Here is a 26,563-nt window from a genome sequence, read left to right on the forward strand (position 1 = left end):
GCAGTGACCTTGTAATCCCTTAGTCTGCCAGTAGGTGTCACTGCGGGCTACGGAGACACAGAGTGGAGAAGAGACGGGGCCTGGCCTGGGAATTTGCTGTTCGCTTCCCATTCTTCCTATGCAGACAGACACACAACATGGCGGACTAGAATAGTCGGCCGACGCGCCCGGATACAGCGGATAAACCGTGGGATTTAACATCCAGGAGGGTCAAGAAAGTGAACTCCGAAGGGACGATACGTGAGGGCGAATCGAGCGGTTTTTTTTCGGGGGGCTGCCGTCCTCGCTTGGACATAGCAGATAAACTGACTGCGAAGTGTTGGCTGTGTGTCCCGGATCGTGCCTCCCTCCTCTGCTATCACCCAGGTCCCCCCACCCCGCTCACACTCTCGGTTGCTGGGGTGTGGAGACAGGGGGCCGGGGTTGAAAAACGTGGAAGGGAAAGAGAGGACACATTCCTACTTGGCTTTTATTTTTTCTCTCCCCCCCTCCCTCCCGCCCGCCTCGGGTTTCCTCTGGGCGCTACAGGAGTTGTGGTGAGTTATGTTGTTTTTGTTGCGCAAAGCCCGAATCCCACTTGTTACAATGTCGCTGTACCAGCATGTTTCCCCTCGCGGAACCATTGTATCACCCACAAACAAGCACTTTGTCCGCCACATTCAGTCTTACCGGGACACATTACACAATAACCGTATCACAGCGGAGTCAAACCCCGGGGCTCGCGCGAGGAGCAGGGGCTCGTGTTGAATAGTTGTAGACCTCCTCGCGACGCTCGGAACATTTCAGAAGTAGCTCGGAGGCAGGGAGGGAGATTTTCTTTTTTTTGGCAAAGGGGGGTCTTAAGAAAATGGGGCGTAAGGATGAGCGCGACAACAGTTTAGAAGTCAGAGGTTGTAACTCGGTGTGTTGCGCCAACACAGATGCTGTTGGCTCTGGCAGCGGAACAAAGAGCGTCTCCTCACTGGAAAGTACACTTTATTGATCAACGCTTTGTTATTACACGTCCACAGGGGTGGGGAGCTGGGTGGGTGGGTGCGATGGACGACCTGGTTTTGGGTGGGGGGGCTTCACGCGACCCACAACAGGAATTAGGTCGCCTTAACATTAACATGTATGCTCTGTCAAATCACAGCAGCTGCTTTGTGTTTCCTCCTCTGCACTCTGACATGGAGTCTCTGAGGTGTGCATTCCCCCTTTTACAACTTTTTTTTTTTGCAATGATTAATTTTCTCCGCTCTTTCTGAATGTTGGGTGTAGCTAAACATACCATTTAAATCTTGTGGGTGTTTCTTTCTGTTACTTAACTTTCACTTGGACTGTAAGTTCTGATTTCTCAGCTCACTGGAACATGGATTCATTCCTTTGATCGCGTGTTTGTCATTAGAAATGGTGACAGATAAAGAACAGAACTGATTACAGCAGTCGCTGCTTCTTTCGAGCCAAACGTGGAGTACACGAACGACACTTCAGGAAAAGAGTTTCAATGCATGAAAGCCGGAGCAGAGAGAAGCATCATCCGGGCTGAGGGGGCACGGCGGAGCCCGGCTTGACATATCTGAGAACGCCTTCAGTTCATTTGCCTGGAGCTTGACTCATCGTGTCTGGACCGACTCACTTCGCTGCAGCACATATCCATCATGTCTCAGTCTGTCGGCCTTTACACAATATGCTTTCCACTTCACGGAGTTCGAAGTGTTAGGGCCATCCAAGTGCAAAACTCAAGATTCACTTCTTATGCGACTCCTTTCTCGCTGTGTACCAGCGGGCCTACCTTGACCTCTGTCTTTCAGGCCTGGACACGTTTCGCAAAATGCTGTCAAACCAACTCGGGTTATCTTCACATCTCAGGAAAGTTGGACTGTGTAAGGAAAATAAAATGCAGAGCTGCCAACATCTTGCTTGATCGGACCATATCTCCTTCAACCTATTTTAAGACAGTTGTGAAGAGTTATTTCTGTCTCTGGATCCTGAAAGGGTTTTAGCAGAGGAGCCTGAGTGATCCTTGCACCACACTTTTTATGATTGGCCTAGTTTCTAAAAATAAGAATAAAATAGAGCTTCAAATCAGCCTCATTGGAGCGTTTCAATGGGTGAGGTCTTTGAAATATCCCTGGAGTTGTGAAATTTCACAATTTCAGGGTGTTGACACAATATTGTGAGTTGGCTCTTTGGGTGGGACGTATGTTTTTGTTTCCACCTGTGGGCCTGCGTATTGGAACAGTACTGTAATTTGGCCTCGGGATAAACACGACTGCATTTAGAGGATTATTTAGCATCGTGGAGTCTGATTTCAGCTACGTGTGTTGTGTCATTCAGCCTCAATGCCATTTATTTCACAAAACACTGAAGCGGCCGGTTAGTTGACGAACTATCCACAAATGAAATGTATTGTCTGACTGACTTGATCCAGAGTCTTCCTTTGTCTAGTGGCTCTGTGGGTGTGCAGTATAGTAATTACTTAATCCCTTCAAATTATGGAGTAAATCTTTGTTTTATGTCCTCCTGATGTGGGATTGTTGATGTTACTGTTTCACCACAGCTGTGACAGATATTCATAACAGTTTATGATGATGGGATTTTGTATACAATGAGTATTTTTAGAAGTGTGAGGAGTTTGTTGTGAACTTGTGACCCTGGTCAGTGGAAATATGGCTTTCTTCCTTATTATTCCTTAATTATAGTTTATTTTAGTGGGGCACTGCCATCACCATGAAGTGGGATGATGGCACTAAATATTGGAGTTGTAAATGAAGGGTAGGTGAACCAGTGTTACAGTTAACACTCTTACACGTAAAAGATCAGGCTGAGCCTCTTGTACATACATTCTTTGATTGCTATACAGTAACTCTTTACAGTGGAGACAGTCATGTTTATCTGTCCACCATTCACTCCCTACTGTGGGCTTGAAAGCCATATTTTCTAATTTTGTTTATGAAAAGCAGATTACCAGCAAAATGACAAGTTCAAACACAATCGCTTTATCGTCAGTTTTTGTTCCCGGAGAAAAACTTCGACAATGCCTTGATGGCCGAGGTCAAATTCAGGTCTTATTCAAAACCAGTTGAGAGCCGTAGTTATAAATATTTAGCTTCGGCCATGGTTTCGGCCTTCGAGCCAGCAAGACCTTTCTTGCCTCGCTTGGAGAAAAAAAAATGCCCAAAGACCACATTAGCGAGCATGAGTAGTCGCCACCTACATATGGGCGTGGAGGAAAAGGTTTTTTGGAGAAGCACTGTCACGACGCTGCTGTGAAGTCAAGTCTCAGATGATTGTGTCTTCATCTCGGATCGGCTTCTTATCTTTCAGAGGAAGAGGAGGGAACTAGTGCAGCAGGGTGGCCACTTCAGATACGAGAACCTTGGCTTTTGGTGGCCATTGTTACAGAACCTAAATTACCGAAGCAAAGAAGGAAAGTATGGCAGGGAAATCAAATTAGACAGCACCTAATCTGCCTAGTCTAATCTAGTCTGGTTTCCTGCTGCATCTCGGGCTGGATATAATTTGAAATGTTTTTATATTTATATATATATATATATATATATATATATATATATATATATATGCACATTATTTATTTATTTTTTGTATTTAGTACTTACTTTTTATACTTCAGGTACATTTTGCTGATAATACTGCTGGACTTCTACTATAGTAGCAACAAGACCTTTTCTTCTAAACGTATTTCTACAGTGTAGTATTGTTGCTGTTATCACTGAAGGACATTTTATCCTTTGCAATTTGCTAAACAAATGTGGTCAAATGTGGTTTTAACACCAGCAGCTATAAAAATAATTTAAATCCGACATTGGATGACTAGACTAGACTAGGAATTGAAAGGAATTGAAAGTTTTGGTTACTTGGTGGTACAGACATGTTAGTACCAAAAGGTATTATGGTTGGCTCCCCACATTTAGCTGTATGCTGGATGTAGAAATTGGTTTTGGTATTTCAGTTTAAAAGGCAGAAGTGATAGTAAATGAGGTTTCGTTGTGGCCCTTGAGCCGGCCGTCTGGCCCCACACCACGCTTCAAGGTCACAGTGGCTTCTGTGGGGAGGCCATGCTTTGCGCCTCCACATCCTCTCTGTGTCCAATGTGGGAACGCTTGAGAGGCCCCTGGCATGCTCTGTGAGAAACCCCACAATGAAGCACACACAGAGCAGAGCTTCATTGACTCACCACTTTCACTCATTGAAACAAGTGAGTTTTATTTGATCCTTCCAGTCTAATGGAACCAAATCATCATTACAGGCTTAATAACAGACACAGCGGTCACTCTTGCCTGTATGATTAGCCAAAATAGTAATCCCTGGCTTCTCTTCGTCTTTTCATCAACTCACCAGCCCATGAATGAAGCCAACAGGAACAAAAACCACACCAGCAGGGAGTAGTATCCCTCAGAAAGGGAAGTCCAGAGGATTGTGGCTGTTGTATGTGGCACTGGGGACATATAATCTGTGGTCTGTTTCAGAGCAAGAGTCCTAGCGGCCCTCGGTTAGGCCTACTTCAGTTTCCCCGTGAAGAGAAGCATTCACAGTATTCCTGTTGCCCCCCCACCCCCCTCCAAGACATAGAAACAGTATTAATATGAGACATGGAGACAGACGGACACGCATTATCTAGTACCGCAGGGCTAGAGAAGGAGGATGCCTTGTAGCAAGCCAGAGGGAAATATTTTTCTGCATGAATGGTGAAGTCCCCTTGACCACCACTGCTGCTGCTGTCATGTCAGCAAGGCATGTGTCTGTTGGTTTACCTCCAAGTCCTCTTTGAATTATTAATACGAGTTGATGTTTTTCAGAATAATACTGAACATAGGAGATTCTTGCAGTGTAGTTGTGTCCGTAATACACGGAGGAAACAGCTGTAACTATTATGTATTCTCTTCTTAGGATAAAGTGTTTACTTCCCCAGGGAGATGCTTTTTGTAAAATCTGTATTCATGTCGAGCCGTCCATTGATTCATGTCTGTGCAAATATACTTAGTGCTTCACCTAGGGTCACAGGTTATACAAAAAAGCAGTGAAATCCTCAGACTTGAGTGGGAACTCTCCATATTAAATGAATACCATACATTGATCTTATGTTGTGGCTTTGGTTGTCATGGGGATGTAATTGGACTTCCTTTTATAGCGTACCTATAAGTGTTCCTTTCACTGAATGAATGAAATGGCATGGGAACAGCCCAGCCCTTTCACAACTGTGCGATTGCACTCGTATGAGGTCTGCAGTTGGCCACAGGCAGAGAAGCAACTGTCTTCATTAGTTGGCCGGGGCTCATCACTCGCGTGCACATTAAGAGTGCTGCTCAATGGTAGCACACAAAATAAAAAAGATTGGATGGTGGTTTTACATGATTTGATACGCTAAATTTAGAGAGTAGACTACATTATTAGATTTAATTTCTATCATGAAATATGTGCGTATATTTTAACCCAGTATATGTAAACATGTTTGAATATATATATATATATATACTCATAAGATTTTGTTGACAGACTGATTCATTTATTTAATCGACTGATCTGTAAAACTGAATTTCTCCACAAAGAATCACACAAAAACACCACTTAAGATATTTTGTTTATGAATCATATGCTCTTAGGTTCCTTTTTAAATAAGTCATTCAGCATGAAAAAAACATAAATAACAACTTATCATCTAAATAAAGCTTAATCAACTCGGACTAAAACGATTAACCAACTAATTGGGGTCAGCCACCCAGAAATAAACCCTTTTTGGGTTTAATACACACTGGTGGTGTGCTGCTACAGTCTTACTTGTATAACCAGTGGCTCATAGCTGCTTATGTTAGCAAATATTGCACATATTTTTCTACACGTGTTAATTTGACAATATTTTAGCATTTATAATTCATTCAGTCAAGTGCCACAGAGGTTCAGTAAAAGATACATATTCTTGGTTAACGACTAGACCAGGGGAAGGCAACCCTGCGTTCCACTGTCAGCATGTGGTAGTTTAACCACTGGCACTAAGTGTGAAAGAGATATAGGAAATGTTGAACTGCCCTCTGACCTGCATGCCAAATTACCTCCTTCACAGCCACTTGTTACTATGGTAGTTAGATTTGTTTTGCCACCCACATTCTGCAGAGATCCGCCCTACTCTCCCTCTGATTGGCTTATACTTGTTTCGCTCTCCACAGAGTTTGTTTGCTGCTAATGAATAAGATTTGTGAGAGTTAGACAGCGATCTGATATATAATGACAATGCCGTGATTATGGGAGTACATTTTTTTAAGTTGCTCATGTTGCCTATGGAATAAAATTACAAATCAGTTGGAGATTGACATTTTATGTGGTGCCATAACTTGTGCTCACTGATTAATAAGACATTAAAAAATGGCACTTCATATGAAAACGTTTGAAATAACTCAAGGTACAATCAACTACTGTGTTTATTGTGTTGCCACGTAACAAAGAAAATATTTTGTTGCATCGGAATTATTCACGTATTTATTTTTAAGTCAGTTTTCCACTTCCTCTATTTTAGGTTAGATATCATTTATGATTTCTGTCCTCGTATATTCTTTTACCAGCCAATCAGAAATGCATATTTTTTAAGAAAATGGTATAGATTTGAATTTGCTACTATTAGCCAATATGTGCCTTCTTGGTTTGCTGTTGTTTGTATCAGTTTTAAATAAATAATTTTGTCAGGATAAAATACACGGATGAAAAATTAAGGCATCATAGTGATTTTTGATTTCCATCAAAAAGGAAGCAAATGTCACTTTCTTTTTTGTTTCTGTAATGTTTCTTATTCCCTCCAGTCAACTATTGATTTGTGTTGCTTGTTGTATGCCATAGTCTTAAAAAAGCTGTGGCAGTTCTGCACTCTGCCAAAGGGGTAGCTTTTCCCAGTGGATTGCTCTTCCTCGTCTGAGAAATATTCACATGATTGCACAAAACACGCCCAAAGTCAGGAGAGCATTAGTGGCATGACTACCTTTTGAGTACAATCATCTGCTTATAGATGAGCAAGTACATGTTTCCTCTGCAGGGAATAGCATGATGAAACTGTTGGAAAGATATTTACTCTCAAGTAGGACGTGGCGCCATTGTACGAACATTATTAGAGCCTCATCAGGACACTTAACAAGAGTGATTTACTACTAATAATGTACTCGCACATACAACCAAAGAATTGGTTTATTTGTGACGACTCCTGCGTCCCCCGCCATTCGAGTGTGAACCAACCCATCACCCGGAGTATCTTTTTAGTAGAGAGAACTGACGACACAAAACCTAAAAATGGCACAAATGGAAGCACTTGCCCAGTACCTCTTAAATTAATGATGTCCTCTACCAACACATAAGTTTGCTGAAAAGAAAAAAGGCATGCATTCACACACACACACACACACACACACACACACACACTGGAAGGCTGCTGCTTTTCAGGAGGACAAACACATTAAGATGCGTCTGTAGGGAGTTGTACCCCGAGGTCTACAGTCTCTAGATAAAAACCTCCCGGGCTCCTGCAGCATCTGCGAAGTGAAGGTTAGCAACAGGACCGGCTTATATACAGTGACACATAATTCAGCCTCCCCGGATGGCACGCAGGGAACAATAAGTCATGTTTCATTAAGAAAAGGTTACCCAAAAAAAAGCTTGTTGATGTGAACATATATATACCAATACCTGTCACGTTGAATTAAGCCTAATACCCATGCCAGATGCCCTGTAATGCTAATTCATACAAACGTACCAATCACTGAGTTTGTCCATAATAGCTGAGTCACTACTTTTAAATGAGGGCTCAAGGGGAGGAGAGTGGAGGTAAGGGTTTAGGGTTGTGATGTGGTTTTTAGGTTAGCAAGGGATTTGTTTGTGTTTATATGACCTGGCAGGAAAGGAAGGAAGCAACATCCACTTTGACTTATGACTCAACCGAACTCTGGAAAACTAGTTACAGGAAGACACGGTACTCACTGGCAGGACTTAAATATCTCATATTGTATGAATTTAAAATACGATTTGACTTAGAGGATGTAAAAGCTGTTTTTCTATCTTTCGGGTGGTATAGACTTAATTAGAACTGCAACAATTATTTAAATTCATTCATTAGTTGTTAGACAGTAGGTCATGTTCTTAAGACAAATAAATCTCTACTTACAGCTTGTCATATCTGAGATTGATTGATTAATGTGGTGCATTGTATGTTTTTATTGTGTTGTATTATGGTTATTTAAGCGTGCTATATTTGCTGGTTTCTGGTAAACTGAGTATCTGTTGGTCAGACGAAACAAGACATTTGAAGTCAGCACCTTGGGCTCTTTGGGAAACTGATAACGTTTATCAAGATTTCTGTGGTTTTAGAGACCTAACAACTTGTCAGTTAATTGAGAAAATAATCAGCAGATTAATCAATAATGAAAATAATCATTAGTTGCAGCCTTAGAGACAATACAATTCAATCAGCCAGTAAGGTAAAGAGAGACACTTTTGATGAAAGACCCTCCTGTCAAATTTAGAAACATGCCTATGTCTACATGTCTATCCTGCTCTTACTTCTCTTTTAAAAGTGTCCCAAAGAAATGTTTCCAAAATTCTGGTAGTAAGTACCAAAAGGGCCTTTTGATAATTCTACTCAAATCTGACAACGTCTTTCTTGGATTTTTCCATTTGTCCATTTTTCTGAAGGCATGATTTGTTTTTCTGGAAGCTGGCTAAATGGATTCATGGGTGGGTGACGGAGAGAGAGAGAGAGAGAGGGAAAGTAACAATTGGATTTGTAGGTTAATAGTGTCCTCATTGACAACATAACTCACTCATCATGCCCCATTTCAGGCTGCATTCAGAGCCAAACAACGCTCTGCTAAAACCAGAATGTAAGTACTGCAATGAATGAGCTTAGTTCAAAACACCAGGCGAATGGCTGCTGGCACTATTAGACCTTTTAGCGCCCAATTTATCCTCTGCCCACTGATGCAATAATCCCTGATGTAAAGCATCAGTCTGTGTGTGGCAGAGCTGCAGTGTTTGACTCGCTGCAGCGCTGAAGTGTCTCGATAAGCAGTGGCAGACAGGCTGGATTATTCAAGGGTCAGGACTATGGGATTAGGTCATGGGATTATCACAATTCAGTCAGTGAGACAACAGCCTTGTTGGCCTGTAAGATTATACAGAAGACGGACAGTCAGCCAGGTCGACCATCCAGCTGCCGTCATTCTTTCAATGCTGTCTTATTTTGTGGCTTCATACTGGCTCATCCCCACATCAGCGGGTGAAGAGTTCTCTAAATACGGATTTGCTGCGACTGCAGAAATTTAAGTGTGACACTAATTCTGTTTTGGTCATGCTCCTGGTGATGAATGTATCACATTCAACACTCACAAGACATTCTTAAGACGAAACCCTGTTGCAAAAGCAGAAGAGCAGGGCGACGTGGTTGAATTCAGTAACAATAACCTGTTCAAATGTCTATCATTTGACTACTAATTTACTTTAATTGAACTATAATTTCATCATTAGCAACCAGGTATTGTAAAATGAAAGTATGATACGATGATTCCACTGGAAGTCGCCAGATAATGTATAATTATTGCCAAGCCCTAATACAACTTTTAGGTGAAATACTGGGCGTGCTATCTTCACACCTGTATCTCTGGATAGACCACATATTTCTGTATGTGTCTCAGAATAACGCCATCCTACATTATTCATCCAGTTACTGATCTTGCAAAACATGTTGAAATGAATAAATGAAATAGTATATTTTCTAAGTTGTTTAAGCAGAAGAAAATAATGATGTCTTCTGCTACATTTTAGGACCACGCTGTGCGAATGAGTGATTGATGCCAACTTCGCTTCTTGAGGTAAGCGACATGCGTCACACACACAGGCTAACATTATGCAAGTATTACATTTTTTATTTCAAATGTAAGATGTATTTCCTTCCAAAAATGTACATGTGGGATTAGGATAGAAGATTACAAAAACAAAATAGTGGATTATACAACACAAATCACAAATCCTTTTTTTTTTTAATGGATTTTGTAACTTATTATTCAATGAGATTTGAGGCTGTTTTGCCACTAATACCCTCGTGTCCCTTTTGTTGTGAATCCTCCATGTAGGGCAGAATGGGTGTGTGTCCCCTGCTCCTGCTGCTCGGTCTAGCCCTCGGGGCCTCAGCCCAGGATCATGTCCCCATCACAAGTATGAACCATGTCCACTCATGTCTAATTCTCTGCTTACTGACCTTCTTATGTTAAAAGGCTCAGAGTGAAAATTGGCATTGTATTCAGCTGCGTTCTTCTCTCCAGGTCCTCCAAATATCACTGCCAAGCCCACAGACCCACCGGCTGCACCCTCCCTCAACTTTACAGATGCACTCACGCAAGCCCCCACCAACCCACCCACAACACTCGCCCCCCCAGTCATCCCAGTGACAACAACAACAATAACAACAACAACAAGCCCAGCTGGTGAGGAGGATCTACAACTGGCAGGTCCTAATGCCACTGAGCGGTTGTTACCAGTCCCGGCTCCCTCACCTTCAGCACCAACGGATGCTCCTCAGGCACCACCAAGCACCGAGCCCCCGCTTTTTCCCGACCCAGCGGGGAAGGACAGTGAGACCACAGCCTTCCCTCCTGACACTCCAACTACAGATTATGATGGCGGGGAACTCATCACTGTGGATACGGAGACCACCACAGAACCTGGGATGGGGCTCACCTCAGACACCAGCCCACAGGGTGAGTGTTGGTGCATACACCACCATGCAGAGAAGCTGTGACTCATTTTATTTTGAGTGGAAAAACACACACTTTTTTGTAAGAAGTTACCATCCTCACATTTGATTCTCACGTCGCGATGGCACTGTTCAGACTGTTCAGTGAGTTGGACCCTTATTTCTGCAGATTATGTCATGAAGGGATTTTTCTGTTGCTTCCATTTTATTTGAGCTTAATGTGCGCTTTTGTGTCCCTCCTATATTTGGTTTGAATTCTCAACACATTTTGGGTGAATTCAAGCATGTATTTTTGAGACGCCACTTTTCATCAGATCATCCAAGACACATTTTAATTCCAGGGGTGAACAAAGCCTAACTAAAGTAGAAGTACACAAAAGGTTTAGCAAGTGGGATAGAACAAGAAAACAAAGCTTCATTAGAATAGATAAACCCCACGCAATGATGTTGTACTGTAGCACAATGTAAGAGTGTCGGGTTGGGATTTGTGTCTATCTAGCCATGTGTTATTCATGCATCCTTTTCAAGCAGTAGCAACAGCTAGAAAGAGCGAGCAAGTGAGCTTTCTGGTCAATAGTCAACCTTTTTAATATTTTAGATAGTCGGACACTTTTCTGCTTTTAGACTCCATTGTAGCAGCACTGGAAATATCCTGACGTGACATACCCGCATTTGACCAGTCATCCACAAGAATGAGCGTAGACCCAACCTAGAGAACACAGACGCAACCAAAAGCTATTAATTTAATTTGAAAACGACCCCTGCTTCACTTTATGCAATGCTGCTTTTTAGTTGAGGTGTTCAAAATCGACTTCAATACTTTAAAGCTGAAGAAAATACTTGAAATTTCAAGTGTTTTAGTAGCTTTGTTTCAGTATTCTGACGATCCCAGTAATATCCTTGTAGGTGAAACATGACACACATTTTTCTTTTACATAAATTATTCATATTACATGATAATAGAGAAATTCATGCTTGACATCAAATAACAGCAGATATGTTGGGAATCAGCCTGCTTCTTGGAGTATTTGAGTTGTTATGGGGAATCTGCAGAAGGTCAGATGAATGTTAGTCACTCCAGGTCAACACAAATAAAACAGATGTGCCCACATTGCCTTTGCGGTATGTCCATTATATAACACGATTACATTGAGTTTGGAGGTGTTCGGTAATTGCAGTATTGTCTCCCTCTCCCGTCTGTGGACCTTGTGTGGAGAGCTGTGAGCAGTTCTAGATGGCATTAGATTCGTCAAGGCTGTGTCAGTTTCACATGATACCCGCAGCCTGTTGTGCTCCTGCTCTTTTCAATGTACACATTGTTCCCGAGCGAACACTGAAAAGTCCTGGGAATTGTGCCTGAAAATGCAACATAGCTGGACGGCGTTCCAAACTACTTCCACCAGAAAGTGCACATGGTGCATGAAGTCAAACGATGCTTTCTTTGCGGCATATTTTGTCCGCAAATGTTGAGAGCTTTCTTGAATTTTGAGTCGGCCCATGGAACAGCTGATTTTGCCGTTGCATTGTTACCACCACGGTGCAGTTTTCTAGAAAAATCTCTTCTTTTGTTGTGGCCTTGTGTGTCTTACAGGCCAGTCATAAACGCAACAAATGGCAGCCAGCCACCAAACTCCTGTTGTTGTTCAGGCAAATGTCATTTCTTTTGTGTTTACTGCAACAGTGAAAGGTCACCAGGAAGACTATAGGATTGCCTTCAGCTGGTGCGTGGTGGAAACATACAAATTGGTCAGCTATTGTGGACACAAAGAATAGATTGACCTGCTCCATGTAATATCTAATTTGTAGTGTCAAGACAGTGTTTTTTTTACCAGTGGGGCATCATAGACTTTCTGCTTTATGACAGCTGTAGCTCAGTGGGTAGAGCAGGTCAGCCTTTGACCACAAGGTTGGTAGATCGATCCCTGGGTCCCACTGTCTGTATGTTGAAGTGTCCTGGAATGACACTGAAGTTGCTCCGGGGGCTTTACAGCAGCCTCCTTAATGCTTAGGCTCAGGGTGGGTTGAATGCAGAAGTCAAATTTCATGTACCTATGTCTATGGGGAATGCTTAAGTTTAATGTATAAGTGTAATATTTAGACTCTAAATGACTCAAGTAGAATTCACAGCAGATGTTCTAAATGTTTCAGTATTTACACCATCACCCTGCATCTGCTGTTAACCTTGGGTATAACAGTTTCAGTTAAACTGTGATTTATCAGCTCAGGACAGCCTGTTGCACACTGTCCGCATCTCCGTTTGTGTTTTTTTTTCTTTTTTCTTTTTCCTACGGAAGAATGAAATATTAACACAGACAACCATTATGGAAAGGAAAGATGCAGGCTGGTGTTGAAAGAGGCAAAGGTCACTTCACAACTTTTTTTAATTATTATTTACCCACATTGTTACATGCTAAGAAGCTGAAAATGTGTCTTGTCTGATTGAAATGAAAATGAAAACTGCATTTTTGGGACTTTAGACAGACACTGAACATCTATTACATTTTAGCTGAAATTATAAATTGATTCATTGGTTACTTTCAGTCAATCTACATCTTATTAATTAGCAGATACCACTGTTATTGAAGCCAGCTGCTAGTTAGCTTTGTGTTGCGTAACGACAGAAGTCAGAGAAACTGCTATTCTTGCGTCCTAATGTAACAAGTTATATCTTGTTCAGAGTGGTTTCGTTGGTGGTTGTATGTTGGACTCTTTGTCGTCTGCGTGGCAGCCTTTAATTACTTTGCACGAATTAAGTAAAACGTGTATAACAAATAACAAACTTTTTGACAAAATCACTCTACTTTGTATTGTGTGTATTGTATCATTCCTTGACAACATGTGTCACATTAGTATGCTAATGAAGCATCCGCATTTAGCATGTAACACCCCAGGCAAATATGGACTGCTGTAATATGATAATTTATTCTTTTATTGGTAATAGCAATGGAATTTGTGTGTCAAACCAAAACACTGTTTCACCTCAAGTAGAGATACATTTTTTTTTATCAAATACATTGAAAAAACATGAATTCTCCCCTTTCTTTCTATCTGTGAGTTTAGACGACAACCAGTCTGATGATATGCCCATCATAGCGGTCATGGTGGCCTTATCCTCCCTGCTGGTCATCATCTTCATCATCATCATCCTCTACATGCTCAGGTTGGTGAAGTGCAGTCGATGTTACACACGGCACGCTAGCTAGAGACCTGTGGTGAAGGCCTAATGTGCTCCTGTTACCATGGCAATGACCGATTCGGCGTTCAGCTGCGAGACTAAAGCAATGCATGTTTGTTTGTCAGCGTGTTTGTGTGTGTGTGTGTGTGTACCGCCGTGTATTAATATGCACTTTGATCTGTGTTGATTGACAGGTTTAAGAAGTACAAGCAGGCAGGAAGCCATTCAAACTCCTTCAGGCTGACCAATGGTAGATCAGATGACACAGGTAAAACCTCCACACTTGTATTAGCATGTGTGCGTCTGCCTGTGCTTTGTATGTGTCAGCAGATGTGACTGCACAAGCACTGATTTATTTGTTTTGTACAGCTAGCTTGACCAAACTTGTCACTCTGAGTTGTCTCTGATAAGACTTGATTGATCTTGCTTCCCTAACCGATAACATTTCACAGGTTGACTGTTGGCAGAAGGCTTTTGTTCACTGTGATTACCTAACCAACAGGGCTGCAGTTAGCTCCCTCATATGTCACAGTGTTGAATTACATCGCCCCCTGCTGGGCATCTTGAGAGAAGACATCAAATGATGAAGTTCTCCTATGACTTTATCTCCACCTGTCTCACCCCTCCCATTCCTTCCCTCCTCTCTGCACCTCCTGCCTCCTCCCTTCCTGCTTGTCGGCACAGAACTCCAGAGCGTCCCGCTATTGGCCCGGTCGCCCAGCACAAACAGGAAGTACCCGCCCCTTCCTGTAGACAAACTTGAGGAAGAAATGAACCGTCGCATGGCTGATGACAACAAGCTCTTCAGGGAGGAGTTTAATGTATGGCATGCTCAAACACACACACGCCCTCTGATAGATAGGTAGATAGGCCGATCACCCATTACCCTGTAGACTAATTAAGCAAGTCCCAACCAGGGACACTTTTACGTGGGAAAGAAGAAGATGGGCCTATTTGGATAAAAAATTAAAGTATTGATGATTTAAAAATGTATCTGCAAAATTGTGTTAAGAAAGACAATAATAATCTGTCAGATAAACAGTGTGGTGATCTGTATTAGACACACAGCAGCCAACAGGAAACAATGTGCCGGATCACACGCAGAGATGACTTGAAACTTATACACATCTGTCTGCTCTTCCTCCCTGTTATCTCATTGTGGTTTATCTTTCTGTGTGTTTAGGCACTGCCAGTCTGCCCCATCCAGGCGTCATGCGACGCTGCTTCAAAGGAAGAAAATAAAGAAAAGAACAGATACGTCAACATCCTGCCATGTAAGCGATGACTGAACCACAACACAGTGACACTGACTGATTAATATAGCATCACTCAGTTTAACTGGGTTCTTATCTGCTGTGTCAAGCTTTTAGGATAAGTTTTCAGTACTGTCATGGTGAATATCAGACATCTGTGAATCAACGATAGTTCACAAAGTCATTACTAGATTACAGTTTAGTGGTCTGGGTGGAAAAATTGTAGTGTACAATGGGTCATTAAAATTCCCTCTTCTTTCTGTGTGTCTCCTGCATCCTCAGATGATCACTCCAGGGTGCATCTCTCATCCCTGGAGGGAGTCCCAGATTCTGACTTCATCAATGCTTCCTTTATAAATGTTTGTATAAATGCAGCATTTTACCATAAATGAGACATTTCTGAATACATTTCGTTTGTATTGTTACATCTCTTCTTGACATCTTTCTTTTGCAGGGTTATCAAGAAAAGAACAAGTTTATTGCAGCTCAGGGTAAGAAAACTAAAATACGGTGCTGTAATTCATTAGCTATTAGCCTATTACTTGTCCTCTGAGTTTCTGTATCTGTCTCTGGTCTCTCAGGGCCCAAAGAGGAAACGGTAAATGACTTCTGGCGGATGATCTGGGAGCAGAACACAGCCACCATTGTCATGGTGACCAATCTGAAGGAGAGAAAAGAGGTAGAAGTGCTGGAGGGTTGATGTTGCATGTGTTTCATAACATCATACAACCGTGTCAAAGGACACGTGCATTTCTTTTTTTATAGCATCTACAGTTGAGTTATAAAAGGGAGGATACCTTGTTTAAAAGCACAAGGGAACAAAATCACCTCCAACCTCTTAGTGCTTTGGGTTTATGTTTAACTTGCCTGTATTTACAAAGTTAATTTTTATCTGTAAAGTTAGTTAAACACTGCACTTTTGAAACCCTGTGTGAATCCTAGTGTGAGGGCAAGCATGACTAGTCTTCAAATCATACCTTAACTTAATCTCTCTTAAGTTTCACGCTCATTCTGTCATAGAGGCAACATACTTAGATTATTGTTCATTTTGGAGAACCTAATTTTCATTCTCCCCCTCGTATATCCATAACTGAAATAAATTGAGGCTGTTATTCCGAGTGTACTCGGTGTTAAATCACTCTCTGTGTTTCAGTGTAAGTGTGCCCAGTACTGGCCGGACCAGGGCTGTTGGACATACGGGAACATCCGCGTGTCTGTAGAAGACACAATGGTTCTAGTGGACTACACCATCCGCAAGTTCTGCATCCAGCAGGTAAATGTCTTGTTAGTGTGGGTACCGGCATGTAATCTTTTATTCAGTGTTTACCCTCCACACAGACACAAGAAACATTGGTGTAGTGTGTATCAACAAAGTTTATTTTGAAAAATATCAGGGCTCACTCTGCAGACTAAAAATAGATTTTGAACATTGGATGGATGTGCTGTCATTTGCGTTTATTGACATGAAACCTGATTGTCATTGTGTCGGGGCTTGGTCTATAAAGTCATTTGTGTCCCAGGTGGGAGATGTGTCTGGCAAGAAGCCTCAGAGGCTCGTCACCCAGTTCCACTTCACCAGCTGGCCAGACTTCGGGGTGCCCTTCACGCCTATTGGCATGCTCAAGTTCCTCAAGAAAGTCAAGAATTATAACCCCCAGTATGCCGGGGCCATTGTGGTCCACTGTAGGTAAGTGGATCAAAGCTTTGTACAGATTTGTAAAGCCCTCTGAGGCAAATGTGTGGTTTCTGATATTGAGCTATACAAACTGACATATTTCTGTCTTCCAGCGCGGGCGTGGGGAGGACAGGTACCTTCATTGTGATTGATGCCATGTTGGACATGATGAACACTGAGAGAAAGGTGGACGTGTTTGGCTTCGTCACCAGGATCAGAGCCCAACGTTGTCAGATGGTTCAGACTGATGTAAGTCCTGTGTTGACCCACTTGAGTTCAGTCTCTCCCTTGATAAGGTGTTTTGAGTGCAATGGTTATGTTAACTTCCACTTTCTTTTCACTTCCTTCTCTTATCTCCACAGATGCAGTACGTGTTCATCTTCCAGGCGTTGTTAGAGCACTACCTTTATGGAGACACAGAACTGGAGGTGACGTCTCTGGAGTCCCACCTGGCCAAACTCTACGCCCCCTCGCCTGGAGTTGGCTGCAGTGGTTTGGAGGCTGAATTCAAGGTTTGTTTTTTGTGTTTTATTCTTCCAAAGAGACATTTATTGTACCTCTGCATCCAAACGGTTTCATTCAAGTTATATGAAGACAATAGAGCTTAAATCGGGCCCAAAAAATCTTTCTGTCTGGCCCGGCTCGGCCCATTAACTGTACTTATGAGCCCAAACCCGATATGAACCCAACAATTTTTTAATAAATGGGCTGTGACTGACATTTCAGCTACAATTCTGAGTTGTTTGAATGACAGAAATCTGTTTAGAATGATCTTAATGAATAGTGAACCAAGGAAGAAGCATGTAAGAATGTGTCTGTTTAGAAATTCTGAAGCGTGCCGCATTTAATGTACTCGACAAATCCGACACATGTTGTCAATGCCCGCGACTTATTTAAAATGACTTTTCAGTCATTTGACATATTTAAAGTCTTAATTTTGGATCTCGTCCTTTCTAGAAGCTGACATCCATCAAGATTCAGAATGACAAGATGAGAACAGGCAACCTGCCCGCCAACATGAAGAAGAACAGAGTCCTACAGATCATTCCATGTGAGTGATGCCGTTGTTTAGGTGTGAGCTGTGGGATACACACAGCGATGCATGCCATGATGCACATAATGAAACTGCACATGTGTAGGCCCTGTGTCAACACTTCATCAATCACAGTTAATGTTTCTCCTTCGAACAGATGAGTTCAACAGAGTGATCATTCCAGTCAAACGAGGGGAGGAGAACACCGACTACGTCAACGCCTCTTTCATCGACGTGAGTGTAGAAGCACCTGGATAAGAGCAAATCATTTCATTAATGCAAGCAATCGATCGGATGTTTAAGTCTGCCTTTCTCCACCCTGCTGTTTATTTTGGTATCCTCCATTCATCTCTCCCTTTTCCCCCATGGACATCACTTCCTGTCATTCCCTGCATCTGGTCACAGGGCTACCGTCAGAAGGACTCCTACATGGCGAGCCAAGGCCCCCTGCAGCACACCATAGAGGACTTCTGGAGGATGATCTGGGAGTGGAGAAGCTGTTCGATAGTCATGCTCACTGAGCTGGAGGAGAGAGGGCAGGTGTGTGGATGTGTGCTCATACAAACAGTGGTATTAGGTATCAGGTCAATAACTGGCTAAAATAGAATATTGATAATTTGCTCAATTCAAGCTTGACGCCACCCGTCTTGTATTACATGGTAATAATAAGTGCAAAATGTCTTGATCTTAAGTGGTTTTCTAGCATTTCTTCATTGTCAGATCTACAATGATAAAATATAAGTGTCCAGATGTTGCAACAAAGAAAGAAAAGACCTGGAAGTTTAGAATCCAGTAAACATGGTCGATTTAGTGTCACGTTCCTTATTTGCCCATGTATTTAATGATGAATGCAATTTAATCTTTAATAGTCACGTTCCAGAGACTTAGATGATGATTTCATATTTTAGATTTCCTTGAAATGGGCAGAGTCTTAGCATTTCGTCAAGCGTGGTAATTTGACCATCTCCATTACGGGTCCTGCAGGAAAAGTGTGGTCAGTATTGGCCCAGTGATGGAGCGGTGGTCTATGGGGACATCTCCATCGAGATTAAAAGGGAGGAGGAGAGCGAAAGCTACACAGTGCGTGACCTCCTGGTCACCAACAACAGGGTAAGGAAGGACTCAAAGAAAACAAATAGATGAGGACCTAACACTTGTTCTATTTTTAGCTCTTACTTTATCGGCAATGATACGTTGTGGTTTCTTTGTTTCCTTCTTTTGACAAATGTACTTATTGTAAGTCGCTTTGGACAAAAGCATCTGCTAAATGAACTAAATGTAAATGTAATCACACTGCAGGGTCTATTTTATTTTTATTATCAATAACAACTGTGCCTTTTGAAGCTCAATTTAGTTTATGATGATTATAAACAGTAATCTTTGCAATACTTTCTCTAAAACAAATGTTAATCTCTGTCACCCGTCTTTCCAGGAGAACAAGGCTCGAGCAGTGCGTCAGTTCCATTTCCATGGCTGGCCGGAGGTGGGCATCCCCACTGATGGTAAAGGCATGATCAACATCATCGCTGCAGTGCAGAAACAGCAGCAGCAGTCTGGCAACCACCCAATTACTGTACACTGCAGGTAAAACACACACCATCTTCTTCACCCAGTATGTTGTTGTTTTAACCTGCATGTGGGGTTGGGTGACATGACAAACTATTTATACCATGATATAGGTCATTTCATATCTCAAAAGCAATAATGGCGTGTTTTCTCGTTATTCAATACATAATCAATATGAAATAACCACATTGTTTTGTACCCTTGTGTGAATGAAAGATTTATAAGTGAAAAGTATTCTGTCGTTTAGTTCAGACATCTAGTGCAAAATAATCTGAGGAATTTGAGTTTATATGATTTCCTCACCATATAATTCCATTGAAAGACAATAAATTAGCATGTTTTACTATAGCGCAGACATAGCTTGGAAAAAACAACTCAGGAGAACTGTTCCGCTTCTTATGGCATTTTAACTGCTCCTGAAATATTGCTGTGCTCCTTCTTTTAACAAGTGCGCTCCCAACAAAGCCTCTTGTGTATGTTATTTCTACATATGCCTACTGCAGTGTGTATATTGAGATTTCCATTTTGGCCTGGTTGTGTTCTCAGTGCTGGTGCTGGCCGGACGGGGACTTTCTGTGCGTTGAGTACAGTCCTGGAGAGGGTGAAGGCAGAGGGCATCCTGGATGTCTTCCAGACAGTCAAGAGCCTCAGACTGCAGAGACCACACATGGTGCAGACACTGGTGAGGGTTTGAACTTCAATATGAAATTACTTGAGATTATTCCATTGTCATAGGGCCCAATAAGCAACTAGCTAATCTTTGAAAAGAACACTTTGAAATGTAACAGATTTAGTTGTTCCAGCTGACATACCTTCTCCTGTCTCCTCCCCCTTCCGTAGGAACAGTACGAGTTCTGCTACAAAGTGGTCCAGGAGTATATCGATGCCTTTTCTGACTACGCTAATTTCAAGTAGGGACCTGCCATGGATGGATGGATGTCCACATACACTTCCTACAAGCATAATGCACGCACCAGAACACACACACACACACACATACATTACCATGCAGAAAGCTGCATATTCCCATCTGATGGATTTAAAAAAAGAAAAAACAGACTCATCACAACTTGATCTGTGGATGGGATGAACTGCCCGCAGGAAAAGGGAACAGAGGCCTCTGCCCGGAGGACAGGGCAGCGCAGTTGGACTGAGAAAAAAAATAGCTGAGATGCCTTCTTGAATATTTTGTAATATTGGTCTTGTTAATACAGCCCTTCACCCGACCCTATTTGCCCCTCCCACCCCCTACCCCACATGTGTATATATACTTATATATTATATATATATATACTTTGGTTTCAGACACAGTTTTGAGTTTGAGCTGCATTTTCAGGCGCCTGTGATGTATTTTACTTTATGGGACAGAGACGTAATACTTTTTTGGCCATAGCCATGCTGTAGCAACATGTGTTGTAGCAGAACCCTGAACATTTGCAGACATAATCTGGACAATCTGGACCTCTTAGACATTCGTACAGCGCGCACACACACACACACACACACACACACACACACAGTAGAGCCATTTGTCTACACGTAGATCTGTTGAGCCACTTACAGTCTCTCCTGTTGATATTTCACAATTGGAGATCAGAATCTCTGTGATGTAGCTCAAGACTCAGGTTCACACACACACACACACAAACACACACACAAACACACATGCAAACACACACACTAAATACCAGGAGTCATTCAATTTTTGGAGCGTGCATGTGTGTCTGTGTGTACATGTATATGGGTTTGCTTTAAAGCATAAGCTGGCAGAGAAGACGCATGTTTTCACATCATTGTCTTCTGTCTGTTGGATGCCGATGCCCTTCACTCACTTGGTTACGCAGCTCTGGAGTCTGACACTATGTTAAGACACTAAGGCAACAAGAAAGCTACTTTACTTTTCAAGGATCTGAGACCAACACACTGCTGGACTATAACAGGAAATTAGGAAAGAAAAACACATCTTTTTAGCAAAGTCTACAGTAAATACATACAAGGAGAAATGCTTAACCTTTTATGTTAAATGTCTAAAATGATTTTTTTTTTTTAAGGTCTGTTGGGCAGCAATGATCATGACGACGAACCAAATCACAAATGACACAATCGCAAGTAACTCCATATTATATAGCCAGCATATTTCTTTTCTTGTTTACAGACACACATCAGTATTTCTTGTAGATTGTATTGAGCATTTCTTTTCGGTAGTGGTTTCCTTTGAGTCTGCCTGATTTAACTTTAATTTCTTATTTCTTTTATATCAGTACCGCTGTATTGTCACACTTTTTAAAGAATGATTCCCATTTCCCTCGCCATGAACACTGATGCCGAAGAATGTCTCTTAATTGGAATGCTGTTGCTGACATGTTCCTCAAAAGTGGATCCATTGTTACTTAGTGGAAGTGTGCCATGGGATGTTTGCTCAGATTTTTTTAACGGCGGACACTAAGACTTGAATGTTTGTTTTTTGCTACTTTTTTCATATGAGGACACAATGGAGGCTATGCACGCTATGTGATGTCAGTCATAATGTCAACTCGGTCACCTCAGGAAATGACTGATGCCAAGATTGTTAAAATTTAGAAAATGAAATTCAGCTCGAGTTCATCTCCAAAGCTGACTCGCATTCAAATATTTTTAACTCCCATGAGAAGAGTATTCAACCTGCCTGGATTTTAACAGATTTTAATGCCATGATATTAAAATATATATATATTTCTTTTAAGAGTTTTCAATCTATTCAATCTTTTTTAATGTAGATTTCAACTGAGGACAGCTACATTTGTGTACATAATCCCGCACTAACAGTTTAAATTACACTAAAAGTCCCGTATTTAATTACTGTTCTTAATGCAAGGAGCACAATCAATCCTAATTTATTAATAGTGGACATTGACAATGTCATTTAAAGTACGTGCTGAACTTTAAGGAAGGGTGATTGCATCAATTTGTATTGTTCGAACACTCATGCACTATTTGCACCAAAAGCAAATCCCTGAAATTCACAGAACCAAATGAGAGATGAGGTCAGAATGACAAAGCCTTGATATATTTAAATCTAGGAACTGGATTTGAACCGATGCTCTTTCAGGTCTCCAAACCCCAGGTTAAGCCTTCTGTGGGGACTTAAAGTAGCAGTTATTTTTAATTGACCAATCACTGAAATGTTTTTTGCATCATCATCATCATTTCAGGTTTTCTTTTGTTCCAAAGCATCACAAGTGCCCGCACTATTAGTTAGGTGCCATTATGTTCTTCATGTATTAACTTTGTCACTTATTTGGCCTTTAATCAAAAGAGAAGGGGATGCTTCTTGTTTGGCTATTCTGTCTTTGCTTAAATTACATGGATTTATTGTGTACGTGTGGATCATGTGACTTTGCCTCACTGCAATTTGACAGCAAAACGTGACAGTGTGCCAACCTATGGGACACACTATTTTGTTATTATTCTGATTTTTGTTGTTCAAAGTGCCTCACTGGTAGGTTTAAAAGAAAACTCTACATACAATATGTGGTGCAACAATTGTCATCATGCTGTGCCGTACATTTCCCCAAATAACATGTATTTCCTGAATTACCACCGGCCGACTGATGACAAACCTCTTTGTATGACAAATCAATAGGGCCAAAACCAAGAGTGGGTCAGTCAATCCTCCCTTTCACATTCCTTCTAGTTGCAAATAGATTCCTTGATTGTGCAGAACAAACACATTGAGGTCACGTTTTAAATAATTTCCATCTTGATTTAACGATTGAATTTCATTCCATATCACTGAAATGTGTTATCCACGACAAGTAATCAGTTGTGGGTACCCAAATGTTCAACAAAAAGTAATAAATTTCCCCCTGCAACTAATGCAAAGGCATCTTTTATGCATCATCACCAAGGGAAACCAAACGGTTGCACCTTTTTCACATCCATTTATTCCTGGTGCTTTTCACCTGAGAAGCATTTATTGGATGCCCAGGAGAATTAAAAATGTGTCTCCATGTCTAGAGCATCAGACTGGAGGAAAACTTCTCTCTTCTTCTTTCCACCTTTTATATGTCGTTCATGTCTCCTGTCCAACTCCACTTGCTGCAGTCCACCTGTCGCTTCCTTTTCCTCTTTCACTTGGACCATTTCCCCCCCAGTGGTCACTGCCCACTCCCTTTTGTACATAATGTAAGGTTATTTATATTTCATTCCTGTCTGCTGCCTTGCTTATATTTCCCCCCCACCCCCCTTCTTTTAAAAAAAAGATGTATATTGAACTGTATCGGGACCATTTTGAAATGTATTGGAGATGTTTTGTTTTGGCCATTTTAAATTTGGTATAATTGTCTTAAGCAAATCCTATTTTTAATTTGCCAATGTTTGTTTCTAGTGTTTTGTTATTCAACATTTGAATATATGTATATATAATTATATATATAATAAAATTATATATAATTATATAATGCCAAATGGCCTTTTTAAGCAAGATACTGTTCAAACCTAATAAAGTGCTTGAGATTTTATCATATGTCTGTTTCTTATGCCTTTTAAATCTTATGTTAAAACATGGAGGTGCAGTCTTGTCACATGTCGGACAACTCAAACGCACTCATTCAGTTATTTTTGCTCGTTTCAAGTCGGGACAACCTGATGCTCATTACACTTCTCAATGGAGACTAATGGTACAGTGATGCAAAATAATTGCCGATCGTTCATGTACCTTTATAGATCAGGTAATCCTCCCGAGAGTTGCTCTTGAAGGCTTTATATTTTTTCTTGAAGGCAATCAGTGTTTAACCTTTCACCCCAATCAAACATTAATGGGCTTTTTGCACCAATAAATAATTAATCAGGGAATCATTTGGGCCTACTTTTGCAATGTTTGTGTGGACAGTAATACCTGTAATATATTTGAGGAATACATAGGTAGTATTGCTATTGAATGAATTGTCTTTGTGATTCCCTAAACCTTATGAAAGTATTTTGATCCACTGTTTATTATCATAATCTCATTAGCACACTATTGAGTGAGAAACCTCTTTTTACCCTTTTATTAAAAGAGATTTTTCCATTTATCAGAAAAGTCATCTCGTGGTACAAATTTGTACAGAAAGATAATATATGCAAATATTGTGAAGAATTTGTATAATATACACACAAATTCTTCCAGACCTCAAAGACTTCAAGTACAGTGATGATGGGGTTTGTGACATATTGATAGATCATCTGCATATAGTGAGAGGCCATCACCTATGACAAGTTCCTCTGTGAACAGGAACATCATCAGATGAGAAATAATTGGAATAAACATGTTGGATTGGTGTTAATAAACTTGATTTGTTGAATGAAAGTAAGGATAAATTCACATTTACTAAGAGATAATCCCACTTTTAAACCTTTTACTGCCGTTAGCGTAATCTGGAGAGGTGTGTGTGGAGCAAATCAAGAGCAGGTTAATTCGACATGCAAGAGAGAGATTCATACACCGCTACACCTTTGTATATTGTTGGTTAAAAGCTTGAAGGAATTTGACTTGAATAAACAGTATGCTGTGAACTCAGGACAAAAGTAAAAGGTGACAAGATGGCGACCTCTGTTATAAATTAGACCTACAGGAGCTGCACTATTAACAAACACACATTTGCAGCTAATAATGTGGCCATCTATCAGCGTATGTAAAATGGTCAGTCACAGACTTCTGAAGGAAATTGACTTGTGGTCATGTCTCATCGGTGAGACATCTTGGAGATGTGTTGCTTCAACCAATCCCTTCCACCAAACTGTCGTGTAACTGTGAAGCTGGCAGCTCGTCACGCCATCTGTCACTTCCTGAATGAGAGCTGGCTCGGCATCTAAAACACCTTTCCTTTAAATGAGAGGGATGTCATCAGTGGCCCTGACAGGAATCCATTGTGTTTGTTCCCCTGTCATCAGATCCCCCTGTGTTTCCGCTGACCAAAAGGCCATTTGGGTTAAAGGGAGGATGTGTGATGAGTCACTGTGGTCAAAGATGCACACAGAGAGGAAATTGGAAATGTAGAGTTCAGACTACAGGACATACTGTAGTTTGATCTGAGCAATATGGTTGAATGCTATTAGAGAGGGCCCAGATGATAGAAGCCAGGGCCTATTGAACCCCAGCTTCTCCCAAACTATTCTTGTGTATAAATGATTATTATGTGGAAGTGGCCTCCTACTTTCACTCTAAAATACATGCAGTGAAGAGCACTTTTGAGATATTTTCTTTATATTTTTAGATGTTTTTTTCCCATCTGTGCGCTTTAATATACTTCAAAAAGTATACATGAATTATACAGCTTGGCATCAATCTTTTAATTGAAGTTTGACTTAAATGTGTTATTCAGCCAGGGTGACAGTATTTGGAAGCAGATATGGGTGATGTGTGAACAGATGAGTATCCCAGGGGTGTCAGTGCTGTTTGCGGACGATAATTGGAATATGCCACGTCTTGACCTCTTGTCCCCGGGGACCGTTCATTTCACCAGGGAACAGAGGGAGCAGAGGGGTCAGTAGTGGGCAGGGCAATTAGAGAATGATAACGGCCATATGTGTTGGGAGGGCTACATATATTCAGGAGCAGGATGAGGTTGAAGAGACTCTCTGCAGTAATACACTTGTGAGATACCTCCAGCAACCCACCAACTGAAGGGCAAGCAGACTGAGCTTCGAGCGGGACGCCTGTAGTGATAAAGTTGTGAGACAAAGGTAAGGATACTTACACTTCTATGTTGCCTATTAAGGCAGTTTTTTCTCGCCACTGTCGCTGTAACGCTTGCCCCTGGGTGATGTTGGGAATTTGAAATTGTGTTGACTCTTGAAATTTTGAGCGTATTCCAGTCCTGCTCAATGTGTTAAGTGTCCTGAGATGACTTCTGTTGTGATTTGACACTCTAAATAATATTGAATTGAATTGACTGTGATGTGTCTGAAATATACATTGTTATTTTTAAAATTTATATTACAGATAATATTGTTGGAGAGCTGGCTTTAACAGAAAGTGATTATTATTGGAAACGTGTTGTCTCTCAGGATAAACTGTTATTGACTATTAAACTGAGTTATTGTTGAGAAGTTTAACATTTGACCTGAAAACTCTGTATATTTTGTTTATACTTACTTGTCCATCTTTGCCTTTAGGTGG

General features: G+C 41.2%; 1 protein-coding gene across 4 annotated transcripts; it reads left to right on the forward strand.

Annotated features, from left to right (window-relative positions):
* Positions 1-107: 107 nt before the first annotated feature.
* Positions 108-23,924, forward strand: ptpra (protein tyrosine phosphatase receptor type A). 4 transcript variants are annotated; one of them, XM_084026617.1, is made up of 22 exons: positions 108-536; positions 9,796-9,842; positions 10,104-10,185; positions 10,293-10,727; positions 13,784-13,883; positions 14,093-14,166; positions 14,583-14,719; positions 15,082-15,172; positions 15,434-15,510; positions 15,606-15,642; positions 15,733-15,830; positions 16,305-16,439; positions 16,693-16,838; positions 16,940-17,075; positions 17,189-17,338; positions 17,784-17,877; positions 18,017-18,093; positions 18,265-18,399; positions 18,844-18,969; positions 19,292-19,443; positions 19,972-20,107; positions 20,266-23,924. In XM_084026617.1, the coding sequence occupies exons 2-22, from the start codon at positions 9,822-9,824 to the stop codon at positions 20,338-20,340; spliced, it is 2,514 nt and encodes an 837-aa protein (XP_083882743.1). In that variant the 5' UTR covers positions 108-536; positions 9,796-9,821; the 3' UTR covers positions 20,341-23,924. The 4 variants fall into 4 exon arrangements, with proteins under 4 accessions (XP_083882743.1, XP_083882740.1, XP_083882741.1 ...); XM_084026614.1 differs by having other exon boundaries at positions 16,305-16,424; positions 16,657-16,838; XM_084026615.1 differs by having other exon boundaries at positions 16,305-16,424; positions 16,657-16,838; positions 17,787-17,877.
* Positions 23,925-26,563: the final 2,639 nt, after the last annotated feature.

This window comes from Eutrigla gurnardus, assembly GCF_963514095.1.
Source record: "Eutrigla gurnardus genome assembly, chromosome: 2".
Classification (NCBI taxonomy): Eukaryota; Metazoa; Chordata; class Actinopteri; order Perciformes; family Triglidae; genus Eutrigla; species Eutrigla gurnardus.

Coding starts and splice junctions, on each gene's coding strand:
- ptpra (XM_084026614.1), top strand. CDS start 9,822: ATGCCAACTTCGCTTCTTGAG. Junction 14,720..15,081: donor TCTTCAGGGAGGAGTTTAAT/GTATGGCATGCT, acceptor CTGTGTGTTTAG/GCACTGCCAGTCTGCCCCAT. Junction 15,511..15,605: donor TCAATGCTTCCTTTATAAAT/GTTTGTATAAAT, acceptor TTTCTTTTGCAG/GGTTATCAAGAAAAGAACAA.